Below are 22,383 nucleotides of genomic sequence, written 5' to 3' on the forward strand. Positions count from 1 at the left end.
TGTTGTACACATTCCTGCATAGATTTAGGTCCATCCTGAGACGATTGCATCACATAATTACTGCATATTTGTCGTCATCGCCATCTGCCATTAAGCCAAAGTCGAGCTGTAAGCGACTATCCAAAAACTACAACACATTCTAATGGCTGAAAAGGAATGACTAGATTTTAAGTTTTAAAGTGGCCAAGTCCCAAAGACTTTTGCCTATGCTTAAAATCCAAGCAGGAAGAAGCTGGAAGTCCCCTTTGTAATATTACGTTTCATTTAACAACCTGATATCATTCAGTGTGAGACCATTCAGGTCATTTTTGCTTGGCTATTTAAATGCTGCTAGTAATTCTCACGCGGACTGCAAACTAAAATCAGTTCATTAGTTTAATGATCAGTGTGTGCTAATATATTCACATAAAACATCTATATATGCAAAGAAATAAAATAATCTGTACAAATATTTTATACTACCAGAACATTTCCAGTTTTAACTGTCTACTTACAGGCAGCTGAGAAGCACTGTCCAAGTACACAGCAAGCATTGCACAAGCGCAGCCTTCAGGAGTCTGAAAGGGACAAAAATAAGCCAGACATTAAACAAATACAAATGTAGTCGTGTCATGAAACTGTTGTTTCTGCTGCATTCGGGTCACCTTTCAATTTGTTTTGAGTGACATTAAATCCATTTTTTAAAAACCAGGTGCAATTTGCATAAGAACATTTGCATTCTAGAACTCATTTAGTTTATTATGTAAATTTTATACAAACACACACACACAATTTAAAGTGGATACACACACAATGTATAGCAAAAAGCATCAATAGTCGACCCCCACAGGACCACCACAGAGCAGGTATTATTTAGGTGGTGGATCATTCTTAGCACTGCAGTGACACTGACATGGTGGTGGTGTGTTAGTGTGTGTTGTGCTGGTATTAGTGGATCAGCCACAGCAATGCTGCTGGAGTTTCTCTCACTGTCCACTCTACTGTATTAGACACTCCTACCTAGTTGGTCCACCTTGTAGATGTAAAGTCAAAGATGACCGTTCATCTATTGCTGCTGTTTGAGTTGCTCATCTTCTAGACCTTCATCAGTGGTCACAGGATGCTGCCCATGGGGTGCTGTTGGCTGTATATTTTCGGTTGGTGGACTATTCTCAGTCCAGCATTGACAGTGAGGTGTTTAAAAACTCCAGCAGCACTGCTGTCTTATCCATTCATACCAGCACAACACACACTAACACACCATTACCATGTCAGTGTGACTGCAGTGCTGAGAATGATCCACCACCCAATAATACCTGCTCTGTAGTGGTCCTGGGAGAGTCCTGACCATTGAAGAACAGAATGAAAGGAGACCAACAAAGCATGCAGATAAACAGATGAAATACAGTCAGTTATTATAGAACTACAAAGTGCTTCTACAGTGTATCACAAAAGTGAGTACACCCCTCACATTTATGCAGATATTTAAGTATATCTTTTCATGGGACAACACTGACAAAATGACACTTTGACACAATGAAAAGTAGTCTGTGTGCAGCTTATATAACAGTGTAAATTTATTCTTCCCTCAAAATAACTCAATATACAGCCATTAATGTCTAAACCACCGGCAACAAAAGTGAGTACACCCCTAAGAGACTACACCCCTAAATGTCCAAATTGAGCACTGCTTGTCATTTTCCCTCCAAAATGTCATGTGACTCGTTAGTGTTACTAGGTCTCAGGTGTGCATAGGGAGCAGGTGTGTTCAATTTAGTAGTACAGCTCTCACACTCTCTCATACTGGTCACTGAAAGTTCCAATATGGCACCTCATGGCAAAGAACTCTCTGAGGATCTTAAAAGACGAATTGTTGTGCTACATGAAGATGGCCAAGGCTACAAGAAGATTGCCAACACCCTGAAACTGAGCTGCAGCACAGTGGCCAAGATCATCCAGCGTTTTAAAAGAGCAGGGTCCACTCAGAACAGACCTCGCGTTGGTCGTCCAAAGAAGCTGAGTGCACGTGCTCAGCGTCACATCCAACTGCTGTCTTTGAAAGATAGGCGCAGGAGTGCTGTCAGCATTGCTGCAGAGATTGAAAAGGTGGGGGGTCAGCCTGTCAGTGCTCAGACCATACGCCGCACACTACATCAAATTGGTCTGCATGGCTGTCACCCCAGAAGGAAGCCTCTTCTGAAGTCTCTACACAAGAAAGCCCGCAAACAGTTTGCTGAAGACATGTCAACAAAGGACATGGATTACTGGAACCATGTCCTATGGTCTGATGAGACCAAGATTAATTTGTTTGGTTCAGATGGTCTCAAGCATGTGTGGCGGCAATCAGGTGAGGAGTACAAAGATAAGTGTGTCATGCCTACAGTCAAGCATGGTGGTGGGAATGCCATGGTCTGGGGCTGCATGAGTGCAGCAGGTGTTGGGGAGTTACATTTCATTGAGGGACACATGAACTCCAATATGTACTGTGAAATACTGAAGCAGAGCATGATCCCCTTCCTCCGGAAACTGGGTCGCAGGGCAGTGTTCCAGCATGATAATGACCCCAAACACACCTCTAAGACGACCACTGCTTTATTGAAGAGGCTGAGGGTAAAGGTGATGGACTGGCCAAGCATGTCTCCAGACCTAAACCCAATAGAACATCTTTGGGGCATCCTCAAGCGGAAGGTGGAGGAGCGCAAAGTCTCGAATATCCGCCAGCTCCGTGATGTCGTCATGGAGGAGTGGAAAAGCATTCCAGTGGCAACCTGTGAAGCTCTGGTAAACTCCATGCCCAGGAGAGTTAAGGCAGTTCTGGGAAATAATGGTGGCCACACAAAATATTGACACTTCAGGAACTTTCACTAAGGGGTGTACTCACTTTTGTTGCCGGTGGTTTAGACATTAATGGCTGTATATTGAGTTATTTTGAGGGAAGAATAAATTTACACTGTTATATAAGCTGCACACAGACATTTTGTCAGTGTTGTCCCATGAAAAGATATACTTAAATATCTGCATAAATGTGAGGGGTGTACTCACTTTTGTGATACACTGTATATGGTAAGTGGAGCTGATACAAGAAACAAGGAGGTGGTTTTAATGTTATGGCTAATCAGTGTATAAGTGGCTCTCTTGATGCATGCTCAATAATCCAGGTACACAAATCCACAAAGTTGAATAAGTTCATCTGGACACAAGTTTGTTGTAGAGATATGTTTCACCACTCAGCTGAGTGGTAAACATATCTCTACAACAAACTTGTGTCCAGATGAACTTATTCAACTCTGTGGAGTGTACAAGTCAAATTTATTAATATTATGTTGGCTTGACAGACCCAACAAACTGTTTTCCTCTTCTTTCTAATAACTAGATCATATGGCCATGAGGTGTGCTTGTGCTTTTTGGCAACCCATATATATTGAACTCTCAAATGCTCATGAGCCACAAGCATTGAGACACCCAGATACAAAGACAGAAGGTTAAATATGCTTATATGTTAATGAGCCATAAGTATTGAGGCATCTAATGCCTCTAAGCCATTAATATTGAGACAGCCCCTCCCTCACCACCATCACCACCCCTTACCGTTTATGTAATGCAACGATATTATAGAGGCCAAACTGGTGAAATCACATCTAATTATCTACATTTCACCCTGCTGATGTGTGCTTACCTCTTTCAGTAACTCTAGATCTGTCTGTAGAGAGAGCCACTGCAATTTCATGAGCACTTTTCCACTTTCTATCTCCTGCAGGGGGAACCACTGTAAAACGAAATACATTATGGGTAAATAAACAACATGATACGCAAAGTCTGTGGTGGCAAAAAGTCATGAGGACATATAGTAAAGCCAAGCTCTGATTGACCAGGTGCCTCAACTACATTTTGCATAGTTTCCTTCTGAAAGCCACATGAATTGAAAATAAAGGCACAAACAAAACAGAACATGCAGCATCAATGTTTAATTTAGTTAGCAGTAATTGGCTATTTTATATTTCTAATGAATTAAAGAGTTTAAAAAAAGCTACAGATGCTTCAAATGTAATTTGGTATGAACATCACTAGTGTCAGATATCGAAAAAATGCTGCTTTTTCTATACGGAGAGAAAAGGATTCAAATATTTAAGCACTTTTTATTTGTAATTTATTCTACCAAAATGCAAATCCTGTTAAAAGAATGGCAGCTAAGCCAGTAAGACCCAGTAACGTTGGATAAACTATTAGTAGCACATACCCTCTTTATCTCTTTGTCTTTCTTCACCTCCCCAAAATCCAGCTTAAACCTATAGAACATCATTTAAAGTTATCCACATTACTATGAAGCTCTCATATAAACACAATATACAGTATGTTAACACTAAAATACGTCACCTGCCCATAAAGTCATCCTTGTCTGTGTCCTTATCAAAAAGCTCCACTTCTAGTTCCTGTCCTGGAGCTTCATGAACTATAAACTGTACACACACAAAAATGTTAATGGTGTTACTTCTAGGTGAATACAGGAAAATGAATAGGGCCTAACATACTTACCTGTGGAACCCCTTGATCCTAATATATATAACTGCTCTGTTTTTACATGAGCTCACAGGCATGCAAGATTGCCCAGTGTCACTCTGACGGGGCTTCTCTATCAAGTAAGATTTTAGCTGAAAATGTTTTGTCATTCTGGTTCACTTAGCAATTTAGCTATGACTTTGTATTTATGAACTTTATTAAGAATGAATTCCCAATTTATAAGTAATTATGGAAAAAAACATGATGTGCAATCCCAAGATTAAACTGGAGAACAAAATGAGGTTCTCTGTGCAAACTAGGGTTCTTTATACCTTCTTTATATACAATCATCCTCACCTGTCAGAGACACGGTTAGCATTCTAATACATTTACACATTCTAATCTCTCTTTTTTTTTCTTTTTTTTTTTTAATGCATTTTTTCCCCATTTTCCCCCCGATTGAGCGCACTCAATTTTGTCTTCTTCGCTGCTGAGAGATACCAGATTGCATCCGATGAGAGCACGTCGCTGCACACGCCTCTTCCGACACGTGCACAGCCCTCCTCTTCTCGCCCCTGCTTTCTGCACAGGTGTCTCTTCCGCCAATCAGGGTCCTTACACAGCGTATGAAGACCCACCCACCCACACATAGTCCGACCCCCACCCTGCATAATACGGTGGCCAATTAGTATCTGCCACAGGCACTGCCAGTTATGCCCGCCAGATGGTGCACAGTCGACCGGTGGCAACACCGAGTTTCGAACCGAGGAGTTACGAAACTCGGTACTGGTGTGCTAGCAGAATATCCCGCTGCACCACCTGGGTGCCAATTCTTTTATCTTTTTATTGGTACTAAAAGGCATTGTGAAATCACATTCATTGGCTGTGTCTGAGGGAGAAGGATGCTAAAATGGATTCTTTGTTGCTGCTGTAATCTTGGGCTTTACTGGCTTGTCAAGGCACTTGCATTAAAGATAATGTTGATTTACAGGTATATGTGCATAACTGTACACGATAGTCTGTGACAAGTGAAAATTAGCGACTGCACATGTGTTTAAGGGGTATTAAGGTTCTATAGTAGGTTAAATAGTAAATAAGCAATTAGTTTTTGAGTAATATCGTCCAAGGTTTACAGACACTTGGAAGACATATATTTTGGGATTTCAATGATTTCTGCAACAGCTTTTTCTGTGACTGAATGCTTTAACACACATCTAATTTGAGAAAATACAATTAGCAGTTACCTCATACACCTCGTTCCACCGAGGGTTTAATGTCTCTTTAACAGTCTTTGTTCGGAATCGCTGGTTGCCAACCCTCAGAACTGCGTATGGATCGGACTTGCCCTTGACCAGCCCCAACATCACCGTGTCCATGGCTACCAACTCCTGAGCCTCCAGCACATGGACACGCACCACACCCTAAAAAATGTCATGTTTTACACACTTTGGTTACATTCATGACAGAAACTGTAGTTACTCATTACACAAGATTCATCAGTTCAAGTTTTTAATGTCAAACACAGTCATAGACAATTTTGTATCTCCAGTTCACCTGACTGCATGTCTTTGGACTGTGAAAGGAAACCGGAGCTCCCGGAGGAAACCCACACAGACACTGGGAGAACATGGAAACTCCACACAGAAAGGACCCAGACCGGCCCACCTGGGGATCAAACCAGGGCTACCCACTGAGCCACTGGACACTTCTTATAAAGTTTGAGTCAAAATTATGCCTCAAAATTTGTTGCGATAGTTTATTTAAGGCAGTTTTCTGTTTCCTGACCCTAACCTCACCAACCATCTTTGAGATTCATTGGAACATCAATATGACATCTACTGTGTTTTGTGTCGCTAAAACGGTCACACTTAATATCTGTTACAGTTTTATAGATACAATGAGTCTTACTCTGGGTAGTGGAAACCTCATCTGGTCCACTTTGACCTGGTCTATCAGTGGGAAACACATACGGTTCGGCAGAACCATGTATGAAGCGATGATGTCCAAGATAGCAGATTCTGAAAAGGGACTGTGGAAAAGTGGAAAACACAAAATGTTGTTTATTTAACAAATTAACAAATGGCTGTGATTAAAATATAGATTTTAAAATAAAACTGTACATGTACAAACACCATTATCAGAAAAGTTGGGACTTTAAGTAAAATGCAATAAAAGGAAGAATCTGTGATTTGTTAATTCTTTTGAATCTTTATTTAACTGGTAAAAGTAGAAAGTAAATATTTCCAGTGTTTTCACTGATGAGCTATTACATTTTATAGATGTAAACAATTTGCCTGCAACACTTTCCAAAAAAGTTGGGAAAAAGTTGGGCATGTGTATTAATTCACATTTATTGTTTGTTCGTTTATGTTCATCAATGTTCAATATTAATGAGACTTTTATTGGTTTGGGTACTGAGGACACTAATTTCTCCATTCTTGCTTGATACAAGAGAGCTGCTCAACAGTCTGGGGTCACCTTCATCTGATTCTTTTCTTCATAAAGCTAAATACATTTCAATTAGAGACAGATCTGGACTGCAGGCAGGCCAGTCAAGCATACACACTGTCTCAAAGCCTTGTTGTTGTAGCGTGTGCAGAATGAGACCTGCCATTGTCTAGCTGAAATAACCATGAACTTCCCTTGATGGTAGCATGTGTCTCTCTAAAATCCCTATATACGCCTTCACGTCAGTGGTACCCTCACACATATACAAGTCACTCATGCTGTGGGCACTGATGCACCCTCATACCATGACAATGTTGGCGTTTGCATAATTTGCTGATAATAGTATGGATGGTCCTTTTTGTCTTTGGTGTGGAAAACTCCACGCTGAAATGTGGAGTCATGTGACCACAGCACGTTTCTACTTCAGTCCATCTGAGATAAGCTCAGGCCCAGAGAACTTGGTGGCATGTGTGCATAGAAGTGATGTCTAGCTTTCTCTTTGTGTTTCAGGTTTCATTTCTTGATGCAGCGGTGTTCTGTGTTAAGTAACAATGGTTTTGTGAAGTACTCCTGAACCTGTGTGGCTATATTTAGCACAGTAGAATGAAGGTCTTGCACTTTCAGCAGTGGCTTCCATTTATGTCCTACACAGACTGAGATTGTCCTAGATTCCCTAAATGTTTTTTACAACATTAGGTTCAGTCAGTAGTAAAGTATCTCAGGTCACAACTTTTTTGGAATGGGGTTTGTACATCCACCATAGGCACATAGACACACACAGACAAACAACAATTCTAGATTTTTATACCGTAGTGCTGGACTATCCAGAAGATTGGTCATCCCAGTCCAATTTAGGTTCAAGGTCTGAAAATTCAGTAATATTAGTCATTTATTCAGCCCATAACTTTGCACTATATATTGTAAATGAAGATTATCTATAACAAAATTGTAACCTACTGGGCGGCGGATGAAAAACATGGAGACCCCGCCCACAAGTGGCGACTGTCCAATCAGAGGTTGGAGAATTACGCGGAGCAGGCCCTGAAGCTAAGTAAAGAAATAACAAACTACAAATTAGTTGTAAGTACATACAGTATATGACACCACAATGCAAAAGTGCTGGAGCTACTTTAGTCTATTATTTAAAGTAGGACTTGTACGTACACTATATGGCCCAAAGTATGTGGACACCCTTTTTATATGAGTTCCTGTGTTTGTCAAATCCATTGCTAACCTGTTTCAGCATTAATCTGAAAAGTTAAACCACACACAAGCCAGGTGCACAGTACAACGTGTACAAATGTGTACAGAACAACAAAGTTCTTTCTTCACATATCCCAGCTTGTTTGGAAGCTGAGGTCAGAGTGCAGCGCCCCTGGAGCAAAGAGGGTTAAGGGTCTTGCTCAAGGACCCAACAGTGGCAGCATGGCAAAGCCTGAATTCTAACTCTCAACCTTTTGATTGATAGCCCAAAGCTCTACCCACTAGGCTACCACTGTCCCATACCATTTTACTAGATGTACTAAAAGGGACCTACATCATTTTGATGTAGTCTTTCAATTAGAGTCCCACAGGGTTCTGTACTTGGTTCTCTCTTTTATTCTATTTACACCTGTTCTCTTGGTAAAGCCCTATTCTCTCATGAAGCCATGTTTTACCTTCTCTTAAAAATTCCTGTGCTGACAATACTTAGTATATTCTATAATTTCCTTCTTTAGACACCCGAGTCTCAGCTCACAATCCAGCACTTCTACCAGATATCTCATTATAAATTTTTGTATATCATCTCAAACTAACACCTAGTATGACTAAACTAATACATAATCTAAGACAAGAGTCAGCCATCTTGCTTAATGAACTGATACATTTAATATTGTAGCCATTCCTCTCTGTCGAAGCCACTCAAGTCATTGTCTGATCTCTTGACATTTTTAAGCTGGACTACTGCAACCTCATTCTGGCAGGTATTCTCATGGTTAAACCACGAGAATCAGACCTCTGCAACTGATTCTAAAAGCAGCTTCATGCCTAGTTTTTAATCAACCCAAGTCCTGTCACTTCACCCCACTACTGCATCCTCTTCACAGGCTTCCTGTAACTGTGACTCTTTTCTGCACTATGTTCCCTTTAAGCCACAAATCTCATCATGTTCCACCCATTAGAATTCAAGGAAGACAGACATCAAGGCTCTTCTCTGTAACTATTACCAAGGCGGTGAAATAAACGTCACCTCTCTACTGCAGTCTTCAAAAGACATCTAAGGTCCCTCATCCCCTCTTTACCAAGTACCTAAATGGAAACTAATGCCTCTCTCTTTGGAAGAGAGATTTTATCTGAATCATTCAAAAAAAAAAAAGGGAGACTCAATTCTACCTAAATATCTTTATTCTAACAAGTTATGGCTGTCTACTCATACTAGAGAAAAGAAATATTTACTGATGAAGCAGTGTCTGTGACCACTGCCCTAATTTCAGAGAAGCTTTAGTCTTTTAGCACAACCTAAAAAAGTGTCAAAATTTCATTTTATAGTTAAGTTAACACAATGTCACATTCTTACATCAATGTCATCTTTACACTTTGCTGACAAAAAAGTGACAGATGGGTTACCTGAATTTCTTTGACTCCTACAGAGATGCGTGGCTTTAAATCTGCGTCAATGTTTATATCACCCACATAGCTAAAAAATAATAACAAACGTTATAGCAGGGACAGCACCCTGTAAGACACAAATCTATAGATTTTGGGGTAAATATTCAAGTAACACAAAAGCAAATTAATATTTATTATGAATACATTTGATAAATGTGCAGTTAATATGTTGTCTAAAGACCCTTTGAGAACTAGAATACACAATACTCCTGCGTAACAAGAGCATGGCCTTTAACCCTAAATCACTTGAATTGTATTCTGAATGTTAAATATTTCACCTCTTTGGATCAACTGTGTATCAATCTGAACCACCCCTGCTTAAGAGGCTGTTCTACTATTTGCAGATACTAATTTGCAGGTCAGTGTTTACCAGTTTTACTAGTGAATTTTATATTCATTGAAGGTCGAGGTATGATAATACACTGCCTGGCCAAAAAAAGGGTCACCACCTGGATTTAACTAAGCAAATAGGTAAGAGCCTCCCATTGAATAATTACTGCATGGGTGATTATGTTTCAGCTGGCAACAAGTTATTTAACCCTAACTGATGCTGTGAGTAGCTTCTCATTTGTTAAACAACCATGTGGAAAGACACATCCTGTGGTCGAGAAAAAAGATGTTAATCTGTTTCAGAAGGGTAAATTATTGGCATGCAACAAACAGAGAAAACATCTAAGGAGAAGCTGAAACTACTAAAATTAGGTTAAGAACTGTCTAACGCATTATTAAAAAGTGGAAGGACAGTGGGGAAACATCATCTTCGAGGAAGGAATGTGGTTTGGTAAAATCAAATGGTAGAAAAACTACAGTAAAACTCAGGGATATGTTTAATAGTGAAAGTAAGAGCATTTCCACACGCACAATGTGAAGGGAACTCAAGGGATTGGGACTAAACAGCTGTGCAGCCTTAAGAAAACCACTTGTCAGTGAGCAACAACGGCTTCAATTTGCTAGGGAGCATAAAGATTGGACTCTGGAGCAATGGAAGAATGTCATGTGGTCTGATGAGTCCAGATTTACCCTGTTCCAGAGTGATGGGCGCATCAGGGTAAGAAGAGAGGCGGCTGAAGTGATGCACCCATCATGCCTAGTGCCTACCGTACAAGCCTGTGGGGGCAGTGCTATGATCTGGGGTTGCTGCAGTTGGTCAGGTCTAGGTTCAGCAACGTTATGTGCCCAAACAATGAGGTCAGCTGACTACCTGAATATACTGAACGACCAGGTTATTCCATCAATGGATTTTTTCTTCACAGGCAGATGGCACGGGCATATTCCAAGATGACAATGCCAGGATTCATCGGGCTCAAATGGTGAAAGAGTGGTTAAGGGAGCATGAGACATCATGTTCACACATGGATTGACCACCACAGAGTCCAGATCTGAACCCCATTGAGAATCTTTGGGATGTGCTGGAGAAGACTTTGAGCAGTGGTACAAATCTCCCATCATCAATAGAAGATCTTGGGGAAAAATTTATGCAACTCTGGACAGAAATAAATGTTGTGACATTGCAGAAGCTTGTGAAAACGATGCCACAGCGAATGTGTGCTGTAATCAAAGCTAAAGGCGGTCCAACCAAATATTAGAGTGTGTGACCTTTTTTTTGGCCAGGCAGTGTATAATGCTATGAATACCACTGACATTTATGTGAGTTTAACATTATAAAACCTGGTGTGATTTGGGCCCAAAGACAAAACGCTGTTAATAATCTACAGTTATTTTGTCCATTACTGCATAAAAATGCCATTTTCTACAGAACTTACGTGATTTTAAGGTCCAGGATGACTTCCCTTTTGTCCACTTCATCAGTGTGCACTTGCACACCGGTAATGGATGGAGCCTGAAACACAACCCGGCAGATGTGAACATTAATGAATGACTCTCACACTCTTATGCAAGCTCACAGAAATATACATCATAATGAATATTCCACCATGCATTATAAAGTCAATTTTTGTGATCCTCACCCTATGACCAAAGTGGACCCTGGTGAAGTTGAAGGTTTTGAGATGAGGGCTGGATTGTCTGATTGCTGGCTGGATGCTGTCTCTCAAGAGCTTGTCCATGAAGACTCCAAAGAATGGCCAGGCATGGGTAAGAATCTGAAAAAAAAAACACTTTAAAAATTCAAACAAACAGTTTATACTTTATATAGAGCCTGAACATGGTCACCTGTGCATACAGTATTTAGTTTCACAGATCTAATGTAATGAAAGCCTGGTTTCAGTTTATTGTTGCTACCAGTGAAAACCTGCTGAAAGAATTTACCAGTTCATAAATCAGAAATTGTGTCGACCAGTCATTCATTCACTGCCTGTTTTACCAGCGCTTTATCCTATCCAGGGTTTTGGTGGATAGGATTCAAAGGGCGAAATGTAGGAAACACCCTGGACATGTCACCAGTCCATCACAGGGTAAACACACACACTCACATTTTTCAGTAGGCACAATTAACTTAACTGCATGTCTTTGGACTGTAGGAGGAAACCAAAACTCCTGGAGGAAACCCATTCAGACACAGGGAGAACATGCAAACTCCACACAGAAAGAATATGGGCCGCTCTACCTGGAAATCGAACCTAGGACCTTTCTGCTGTAAGGTGACAGTGCCACCCACTCACGCTGTATGGTCGCACCACAAACAACTTGCATCCAAACAATTAACAAGTGTTAATAAAGGAAAGAGATACTCAACCATGGGTAAACATACTTGTGTCCCAAATATCTTTCTTAAGCTGACACATATGTTAATATAAGCAGAGCATTAACACACTACTAACGGAGCATTACATTATTTGTTTACTTACCTTGTTAATCCAGGCAGCCTTCTCAACTTCACTAAACTGAATCTGTTGGGAAGGAATAAAGACATGATAAGTGGGACACATATGACGACCTACTACATACATCATTTATGTAAATAATGACAATATTTAAGTATTGAAAAAACAGTTGTAAATATGATAATCAAACATAGCATGCTTTTTCAGATATTTATTAATCGGCAACTGTTTTGTTCTGCTGAGGGTTATAGTGGATTATTAGTTCAGCACCTTGGTGCCCTTGTAGTGGACAGTGTACACTAATACACTAATACATAACCTGACTATGAATTATTCCATACCATTCATTCATTCATTCATTCATCAGCAACTGTTTTGTTCTGCTGAGCAGGGGCGATTTAACGCACGGGCTTACCTGGGCTTCAGCCCAGGGGCCCCGAATAATTGAGGCTGTTTTATTTTTTATTTATTTTGTTAGTTATTTTGGTTAATAAGAATGGGGAAGCTTACAAACCAATTATTTTGTAAATCATTTACATGTTATTCATATATCTGACTGTTGATTGGCTAGATAAACTCTAACGAGCTGCTGTAATTCTGATTGGTGGTTTCAGTTAAGCAATGTGAATGTTAGAGCTAGTGTGTGAGTGACATTTAGCTCAGCCAATCAGAATGCAGCACCAGGTTTATACATGTGTGTTCGGACGTTCTGTAGTTAGTTAGTTTATGAGACTCGCCTTATGGTCCCAGCATTGAAGTTCGGGTTCTGGAACTAGTCGGTCTAAAGTGTTGTAACGCTCATTGAAGTCCTGACTAAACAGTTAAAGTGACTCTACCCTGTCGTGTGCTTTAATTCCCACACCTTCACCACCGCACAGCAAAAGACCCGTAACATCCCCACCGGACAGCGGCTAGGTGAGCCGACCCTCTACAGTAGCAAGTGGCTAATGCTAGCGGTAAAGTGCCGCGATAGCGAAAGTAAAAACACGACAATGTTCTCGTTAAGTAAAATATAAAAATAACTAAAAGACAATGAAATATCAGAATACATGTAATCACAATACACAGTGAGTGCACAGCAAGGGATTTTGGGAATCTGTGTAACCTGCTTAACGTTAATTATTTTTTGCACTGGGGCCCATGAGCTCCTAGTTACGCCACTGAACTCTGTTGTCTTGCGTTGTGTACTGATTTTATGAAAACTATACGTGGGGGCCCACAACCAGCCGTAGCCCCTGGGCCCACAGGCAGGTTAAATCGCCTCTGCTGCTGAGGGTTATAGTGGATTATTAGTTCAGCATCTTGGTACCCTGGTAGTGGGCAGTGTACACTAATAAACTAGTACCTAACCTGACTATGAATTATTCAATACTATTTATTCATTCATCAGCAACTATTTTGTGCTGCTCAGGGTCATAGTGGAACACTTCATTTTATTGTTAGGGGGGTGGTTTCCCCGGAATCACTGGAGCACAGGCAGCAACACACCCCAAAGAAGACGCCAATCCATCATGTGGCCTTGACCCAATAATGTCTGTGTATGTAGATGCCCAACTGATTAATAGCACAGCTGGAAATTCAAACCCTGGAACCCAGCGATAGTGGGCTAGAGTCATTTACAACTGCGCCACCCAAGTGCCTGTAATACACAATAAACAGGGTAAACAAAGCAGCTTTGGGAATGTTCTGTAAGACGAGACTTTGATTTTTACATTTGGAAAACTTGAGGACACAGAGGCTGTTATTTGGCTAGAGAATTTAAATATAAGCAAAAATGCAGTTGTTACTTTGGCTGTCTGTTTTAAGTCTCCAAGTCATTTGCTATTTTTTTAATTCTTCTACTAAAATGCTACTGTAAGCCATGAAAGTAATTACCCATGTCTATTTGCCTACTATTGTATATTTGTCACCCAAATTCCATATCATTAAACTTTAAAAAAACACACACTGTATGCATGGCTGGATTACTGACCAGGCCAGTGGGGCCAGCGCCCAGGGGCCCTTGAGGTCAGGGGGCCCCGGGGGGACCCTGGCTCAAAACATTTTGCGATGCCTATCAACATTTATGATACAATATATTTTTATTTCCGAGGGCCCTCCATTTTAAGGATCCTCTGACTATTAGGGACTTTGACCCCAGGGCCTCTTGGGGGCCCTAGCCATGCTTTTGGGGCCCCTAGCCATGCTTTTGGGGCCCCTAGCCATGCTTTTGGGCCCTAGCCATGCTTTTGGGCCCCTTATGAAAATGGATGAGGCGTTGTGGCACTGCTCTGACTTCGACTTCTGGCTATTAGGGGTCCTAGGAAAGAGGGGGGCATATTTTTAGAGGGCCCTGGTTATGAGAGCCCCTACCAGGGGGCCCTAGAAAAGAGCAGGGCATACCATTAGAGGGCCCTTGATCACGAGGGCCCCTTGACTGTCTAGGGACCTACAAATTGCCAGGCAAGCTACCATATTTCATAACAGACGTTTTGTTGCAAATATGCGATTCAGGCCCTTACTTAATGTTTCTGAATTTGTATTGTTTCAAAATTATTATGTTCAATTTCTCTTAACCGCAGAGACACAAATTAATTTAGCAATTTTGCAATTATTTAAATTTAAGACAAGCAATTTCAAGCAGTTTGAATGCATACACACACTTAACTGAGCTATTTGATGTTCTTTTCATGCCTGACAATATGTCCAACAGTGAGCTCACTTTAAAGGCTAACTCACTCGCTGCAGCATATCCTTCAGATCTGAACATGAGCCTGGCAGATGACTTGCCCAGGGGCCCAGACTATCCTTAATCCGTCCTTGACTGTATGGCCAAAGGTATTTGGACACCTGACCATGAGCTTGCTGGATTTCAAAAACAAATTGTATTAAAATAGAGTGACCTCTGTGTGATCTTTTCAGCTTTAACAACAGCAACTTTTTAGAGAAGGCATCTCATAAGACTTTGAAGTATGTCTGTGGGAAGTTGTGTCCATTCAGTCAAAAGAGCATGCATGACTGGGCACTCATGTCGGTCAAAAAAGCCTCAAGTGCCGTTCAGTCCGGCTGAGGTCAGGGCTCTGTGCAGACCACTACAGTTCGGGTCCTTTCTGTTTGGAGTTTGCATGTTCTCCCCGTGTCTGCGTGGGTTTCCTCCGGGTGCTCCGGTTTCCTCCCACAGTCCAAAAACATGCAGCCAGGCTAATTGGAGACACTAAATTGTCCTATAGGTACATAGCCGCTAGGATGCACAAACCAGTGCATTGTAGTGTTGGTGCCAAGCCCTGATAAAATAGGGAGGGTTGTGTCAGGAGGGGCATCTGGTGTAAAAACTGTGCCAAATCAATAATGCGGATCATGATCCGGCGGCGACCCCTAATGGGAAGAAGCCGAGGAAATTGATTTATGAATCTTGCTCTGCACACAGGAAAAGGGTCATCCCTAAACTATTGCTGCAATATAATTGGAAGCAAATAATTTCCTTTACATAATTTGTAGGCAATTGTTATGGCTGAAACAGAAAAGAGTTTTTGAAAAGTTTTTGTCCCAATATTGAGTGACCGCTAGAGGTGCCAAAGTGTAACACTTCGAATGCCAAATAGCCACAGTCTTCCAAAAAGGCTTCTCACAAGATTTTGAAGTAGTTCTATGGACATTTGTGCCCACTCAGTAAAACTGGCTCGAGACAAAATTATACAAGAAATATTCAGTAAGGCGTGATTCGATGGGCGTGGTTTAAAATTCCTGAACTTAATAATTACGAGGAGTGTTTAAATTCTCCCTACAAAGTATTTTAATTATGGCATGAGGGTTGCACAAAACCACTCATGCTCTGATTACTCCACACATGCTTGTCAATACTTGATTGAAGGTCAGAAAACTTTTTACATGGTAATTAATGTCTACTGTGCGATGATCAGTTGTTTTGTTTACTTTCTTTGGGTTACATGCACACAGACAGCGTCACCATGGGCTACGCCATCTACCCGTCATCAAGAGCAACAGACAGAGGTGGAGCTTACAAGCAAAACCGGCTTTGCCTGTCAGGTTCCCAGGCAACATAATGAGAACCACACCCCTGCACACACACACACAATAGTGAAATACCACAAAATCCTAGATCTAAGATCATAAAGATATATATGAAACAGGAATAGAAACAAGGTCAACATAGTTTTAATTCTTTCTTATTTAAACACATCTAATACAGTAAATGCAATCACGCTCTGATAACTGAAGCTGATGGGTAAGAACATGAAAACACCAGGTCCCATCGGTAGAGCACAGTGCAAACATAACATGCAAATGTAAATACATTTCTACATAATGCAGTAAGGATTTCAGTGAAAACCTTTAATATAAAGAGTATTATTATTTAACATAATGGAATATTTTGACCTGAATTGTATATTTTGAATGAAATTCTACATCAAAAGCTTTTTGTTAATTGAAGCGGATCAGCGGAAACATACATGCAAACGATTTTCATTCATTGGTTAGAAATATGAAAAACCGTATGTAAATGACAGCGCAGTAGTGCATGTTCTTGGGTTGTGTATGTTCTTGGGACCTGGGTTTAATAGTCAACAATGGTCAGAATCTGGTCAGAGTTCTTGCACTATGAATAAAGGTTTTCTTTACATTATACAGCATTTATCCGAAGCGGCTTTCATTTGAGACCAAATACAATTTAGGCAATTAAGGGTTCAGGGCCTTGCTCAAGGGCCCAACAGTGTCAACTTAGCAGATGTGGAGTTTGAAGCAGCAACCTTTAGACTGATTACCAGTTCAGTACCCTAACCGCTGTGCTACCACTTTAAGCACACTAGTCTTCTTCTACCTCCCAAAACGTGCAGAAACTAGATAAGCTGCTCCAAAATGTCCCCAGGCTAGGATAAACTCCTGTTTTGCACCCAGGGTTTCAGAGTGGCTAAGATATAATAAAATATCTTGGGGACACTCGGCCATTAGCCTTTTGGACATTCCATTTCAAAACCATGGGCATTAATATGGTCTCCCCTTGCTTTAAGACTGTAACAGCATCCACTCTTCTGATAAGTGGGTTTGAAGAAATTTCTACCTATTCCATTGAAAGAGCCTTTGTGAGGTCAGGTATTAACGTTAGATGAGAAGGCATTTAAAATGGTTTGAGGTCAAAGCTTTGCGCAAGCCTTTGGAGATCCTCCACACGAGACTCATCAAACCACGTCTTTAGTGACATGGCTTTGAGCAAGGAGGCGTAGTCATGCTAAAACAGCTAGTTTGTAATAAAAACACATAAATATACATAAATATCAGTAAACACTGACCACTGTAGATCTGTCTATGTTGCTTTTTACTGTCTAGGGAGTAATTTGCATTTGCAAATTCATGCAGAAGTAACCAATCCTTGCATATTTATTTATTCATTAGGATTAATGTTACACAAGATTTATCAGTTCACAAGGTTATATTAAACACAGTCATGGACAATTTTGTAACTCCAATTCACCTCACTTGCATGTCTTTGGATTGTGGGAGGAAATCGGAGCACCCGAAGGAAACCCACACAGACACGAGGAGAACATGCAAACTAAAATTGCCTAGAGGTTTGTGTGTTTGCCCTGCGATGCACTAGTGACCTGTCCATGGTGTCTCCTAACTTTCGCCCAATTAATTGTACCCACCGTGACCCTAAATAGGATAAAGCGATGGTACAACAGACAATGAATAAATGAATAAGCTTCCACACTTTAGGAACTCTACCTATCTGAGTAGTTGAGGGCTAGCATGTGCTTCATCTGCATATGCAGAGAGCCACTGGATGTCTAGCAATAATACATTTACCTACTCACTAACATACACATAAATTCAGTTTAGAGAAGCCAGTTTATAATAAGGCCATAATAAGAGTCCCAACCACACAGAACACCCTTAGGATGAACTGAAATGCTGATTGCAAGCCAGTCCTCATCCAGCGTCAATGGCTGGGCTCACAAATGCTATTTTGACTTGTTCACAAATAAACTCAAGCACATGTCGAAATCTTGAGAATGAGGCACAAGCAAAAGGGTTCAAGTTTATATTAATGTCTATGATTTTTGAATAGGGTGTCTAACAAGCTTACGATCAGGCGCCCACATAGTCTTGGCCACATAGTATTAGTCCTAATCCTGCCTTGTGAAATAATTCACCACTGAGGTTCATTCAATAGAAGCTTTGCTTCTGGCAGAAATCTTGCGTAATATGTCAATTTGTTTCACCCAGTGGTGCTATGCTCACACATTTGACAAATAGGTGTACTGTTGGCATCACTCTTGGGTGTTAAAAGTACCAGGACCAGTAAACTACATATTTTACATACCGCAAATTGTTAGTAAATTACTGTGTTCAATACTAGAGTTCACTAGTATTTTTCCAAGTGCTTTATCCTGGTCAGGATCATGATGGGTCTGGTTCCACCAGTAAAACACCTAATGCAGGGCAAAAACACACCCTAGACAAGGTGCCAATCCATCATAGGATGGAACACACTTATACTCACTCACTCACCAAATCACATTCTGCATGTTTTGGAAAGAAAAACCAAAGTTGGTTTTGGAGCGAAACCAAGGTGGTTGAAGGAAAACCACTAAGGACCTCAGGAACCACATTGCTATTCCCACAGACAAAGAGATTTTGGCATAGCTGGTAGAGTGGCCCAGCACCTGCGTGCAAATTAGGGTGCAAATTAGGATTACAACCTGGACAAGAGATGCCATCAGTTAATTGCAGGGCAGCACACACACACACACACACACACACACACACACACAAACACACACTTTCCCATTCAGTTCGAATCACCAATTTAACCTTTGCCTATTTTCAAAGGTGGGAAGAAACCAGAATGCCTAGAGTACATAAAGAAAAACTTACACAGCATAAGGAGAACATCTGCAACTCCTCACAAAGAGTGATTGTTAATAACAGTAGTCTTTGTTTCAGTGCTGTTGTTGGAGATTACAGCTTTGAAGCATCTACAATAAAAAGTTGCAGTTGTAGTTTAGTTTTGGCCCACTGCTCTTGGGCTTCCAACCCTAATTTCAAAAAGTTGACGAGGGTCCTTTCAGTGGCTTTCAAAGGCTTTCCTTTTCAAAGCCTTTCAGACTTTATCATCGCACCTTGTCAGTGGATTGAAATCCTTGAAATTTAGAACGTATTAGAACTCTGGTCTTCTCACTTTACACGCTCCACCACCATGCCAGCCTAGTTATAGCACCAATCTCACCAACTTTTACATGGCACCCCCTCTTTTCAGCAGTACCCACCCTGGTGGGTGAGACAGTGCACCTCAGTGGTCCAGCAATGGGCTATTCATTAAAAGGTTGAGAGTTTGAATCCAGGCTAAACAAAGTGGCCACTGTTGGGCCCTTGAGCAAAGCCCTTAAATCTCTCGGCTCCAGAGTGCAGTATAATGTATAAAAAACCAAGCTGGTCTATGCAAAATAAAAACTGTACTTTCTGACCCTTGAATCCGGTCACTATTAGTAGTTTGTTTTCTTGTTATAAGCCTGTCCACATCACTACTTGAGATACGATCTAGCATCCAGACTCTAAAATAACAATAATAATAATAATAATAATAATAATTGGCTTTTTGAAGCATATTGGTTAATCTATTGGCCATATCTATCTATAATCTATAATCATATTGGCCCATCTTTCCTGGATAACCATATTTAATTTCCCAAAGTTAATAGACTTGCAAATTTGTCTTTTTATTTAGCACCTGGACAGCAGATAGAAATTTAAAACTTGCTAAAACTTTATAGTTCAAGTTGTACTTTTTATTTATTATGATTGTATTTTATGAATATAACTGTTAACATTAAAAGTGTTTGTTTAAGTTTTGAATTGTGTTATGATTCTGTAACCTTTTTTTTTTTGTAATATTTTTTTAATATTTTAAATGTACTCTACTAGGTCCACCACTGTTCCACCCTAGGTATAGCACCAATCATTAATTTTTGCCAGACTTAAGTGGTATAAAATAACATCACGATAAAGATGCACAAACGATACATCGCACACCCCTTTGCATTCAGCTGTACCCACCCAGGCGGGTGAGACAGTGCACCTCAGTGGTCAGGCAATGGGCTATCAATTAAAAAGCTAAGAGTTCAAATCCTGGCTACACAATATGGCCACTATAAAGTCGTTAAACCTCTCGGCTCCAGGGGTGCAGTATAATGTATTTAAATAAAAGAACAAGCTGGTCTATGCAAAAGAAGAAACTGTACTGTGCATGTCTAAATGTACTTCCTGACCCTTGCATCCGGTCACTATTAGTAGTTTGCTTATTTATAATAAGCCTGTCCACATAAAATGAACACACTTTTTACTAATTGAGATACAAACTCTAAAACAATAATAATAACAATAATAATAATAATAATAATAATAATAATATTAATAATAATAATAATAAAATAATAATCATAATAATAAATAATAATAATAATAATAATAATAATAATAACAACTGGCTTTTTGCAGCATAGTGGTTCATTTTTGGCTCATCTCTCTTGGATAACCATATTTAATTCCCCAAAGTTATATGGGTTCCTTTGATAGACTTGCAAATTTGTCTTAGTAACTTAGTAAAACTTTATAGTTCAAGTTGTACTTGTTTTATTATGATTGTATCTTATGAATATAACTGTTAACATTGATAGTGTTTGATTAAGTTTTAATTGTGTTTTTAATATTTTAAATGTACTCTACTAGGTCCACCACCTTGCCACCATAGGTATAGCACCAATGACTAAGTGGTCATTAAGTGGTATAAAATAACATCGCGATAACGATGCACAAACGATACATCGCCCACTCCTTTCTTTCAGCTGTACCCACCCATGCGGGAGAGTTGAGCGTCTGTACCATCTCTTTCTGGATCACATGCCCCTCGTTCTCCACGAAGTGAATGGCATCGTTGACTCGCCGGCCCTTACGTTGCCTGTTTTTCTCCCACAGTCCCCACAGCAGCACCGACAGCACGAGCCAGCTAGCACTCAGACCCAGCGCTCCACACACATACACCGGCCAGAGCAGCACTGCCCCCCGCAGCACAAACATCCCGAACTCGGTCAGAACCCGGTTCACATCCCCGGTGCTCAGCTCCTTCTCACTCTCCATGTTTTGTTTTGGACGCAGTTGTTTGCTGATTAAAAATCCATCAGGGAAAGCATCTCCTCATCTCCTCCTGAAATCCACTCTTGTCCACGATTGTGGACGCGGTTTGAGATGCGTGCGCTCCAGGAACCCTGACCACTTCTGAACTGTCCTGATGTTTCTCCAGATCAGGTGGAGTTAAAGCAAAGTAAACGAACTGCGAGTGCGATCCAAAAGCTTGTTGACTTCCGCGTTGCATGCATTCAGTTGGACTGAGATTTGTTTCTCACCTGATACTAATAGGTGGAGGAACGCCCGTGTTCCTCCTTACTGTCTCAGTGGAGGCTGCAGGTATACAATTACTACACGCTGCAGCTGGCACGGTGGCATGGGTGGGTGCTGCATGCACTACTGGATCTGGGTTTGATTAGGACAGTGCAGCTCAGTGGTCATGCAATGGGCTATTAATTAAAAGGCTGGCTACACCATGTTGAGAAGGTCCTGGGTTCGATCCCCTGGTGGGGTGGTCCAGGTCCTTTTTGTGTGCATGTTCTCCCCGTGTCTGCGTGGGTTTCCTCCGGGTGCTCCGGTTTCCTCCCATAGTCCAAAGACATGCAAGTGAGGTGAATTGGAGATACTAAATTGTCCATGACTGTGTTCGATATAACCTCGTGAACTGATGAATCTTGTGTAATGAATAACTACCGTTCCTGTCATGAATGTAACCAAAGTGTAAAACATGATGTTGAAATCCTAATAAACAAACAAACAAACACCATGTTGCCACTGTTGGGCCCTTGAGCAAGGTTCCTAAACCTCTCGGCTCCGGGGGTGCTGTATAATGTATATAAAAAAACAAGCTGGTCAGTGCAAAAGGAAAAAATTGATTCAGTTATACTGTACACATTTAAATGGA

At 40.7% G+C, this 22,383-nt stretch overlaps 1 protein-coding gene across 1 annotated transcript in view; it reads right to left on the reverse strand.

The window, feature by feature from the left end:
* Positions 1 to 21,491, reverse strand: part of esyt3 (extended synaptotagmin-like protein 3) — a 31,790-nt gene extending 10,299 nt beyond the window's left edge. The window contains exons 1-13 of the mRNA XM_063006352.1: positions 21,210 to 21,491; positions 12,381 to 12,422; positions 11,541 to 11,675; positions 11,337 to 11,413; positions 9,532 to 9,601; positions 7,882 to 7,971; positions 7,733 to 7,788; positions 6,385 to 6,505; positions 5,721 to 5,897; positions 4,354 to 4,436; positions 4,217 to 4,265; positions 3,656 to 3,745; positions 495 to 557 (exon numbers count right to left, since the gene is read on the reverse strand). Of these exons, the coding sequence (XP_062862422.1) occupies positions 495 to 557; positions 3,656 to 3,745; positions 4,217 to 4,265; positions 4,354 to 4,436; positions 5,721 to 5,897; positions 6,385 to 6,505; positions 7,733 to 7,788; positions 7,882 to 7,971; positions 9,532 to 9,601; positions 11,337 to 11,413; positions 11,541 to 11,675; positions 12,381 to 12,422; positions 21,210 to 21,491 (1,335 nt within the window). The remainder of the gene's footprint in view (positions 1 to 494; positions 558 to 3,655; positions 3,746 to 4,216; positions 4,266 to 4,353; positions 4,437 to 5,720; positions 5,898 to 6,384; positions 6,506 to 7,732; positions 7,789 to 7,881; positions 7,972 to 9,531; positions 9,602 to 11,336; positions 11,414 to 11,540; positions 11,676 to 12,380; positions 12,423 to 21,209) is intronic.
* Positions 21,492 to 22,383: the final 892 nt, after the last annotated feature.

The sequence above is a fragment of the Trichomycterus rosablanca genome, chromosome 12 (assembly GCF_030014385.1).
Source record: "Trichomycterus rosablanca isolate fTriRos1 chromosome 12, fTriRos1.hap1, whole genome shotgun sequence".
NCBI classification, from domain to species: Eukaryota; Metazoa; Chordata; class Actinopteri; order Siluriformes; family Trichomycteridae; genus Trichomycterus; species Trichomycterus rosablanca.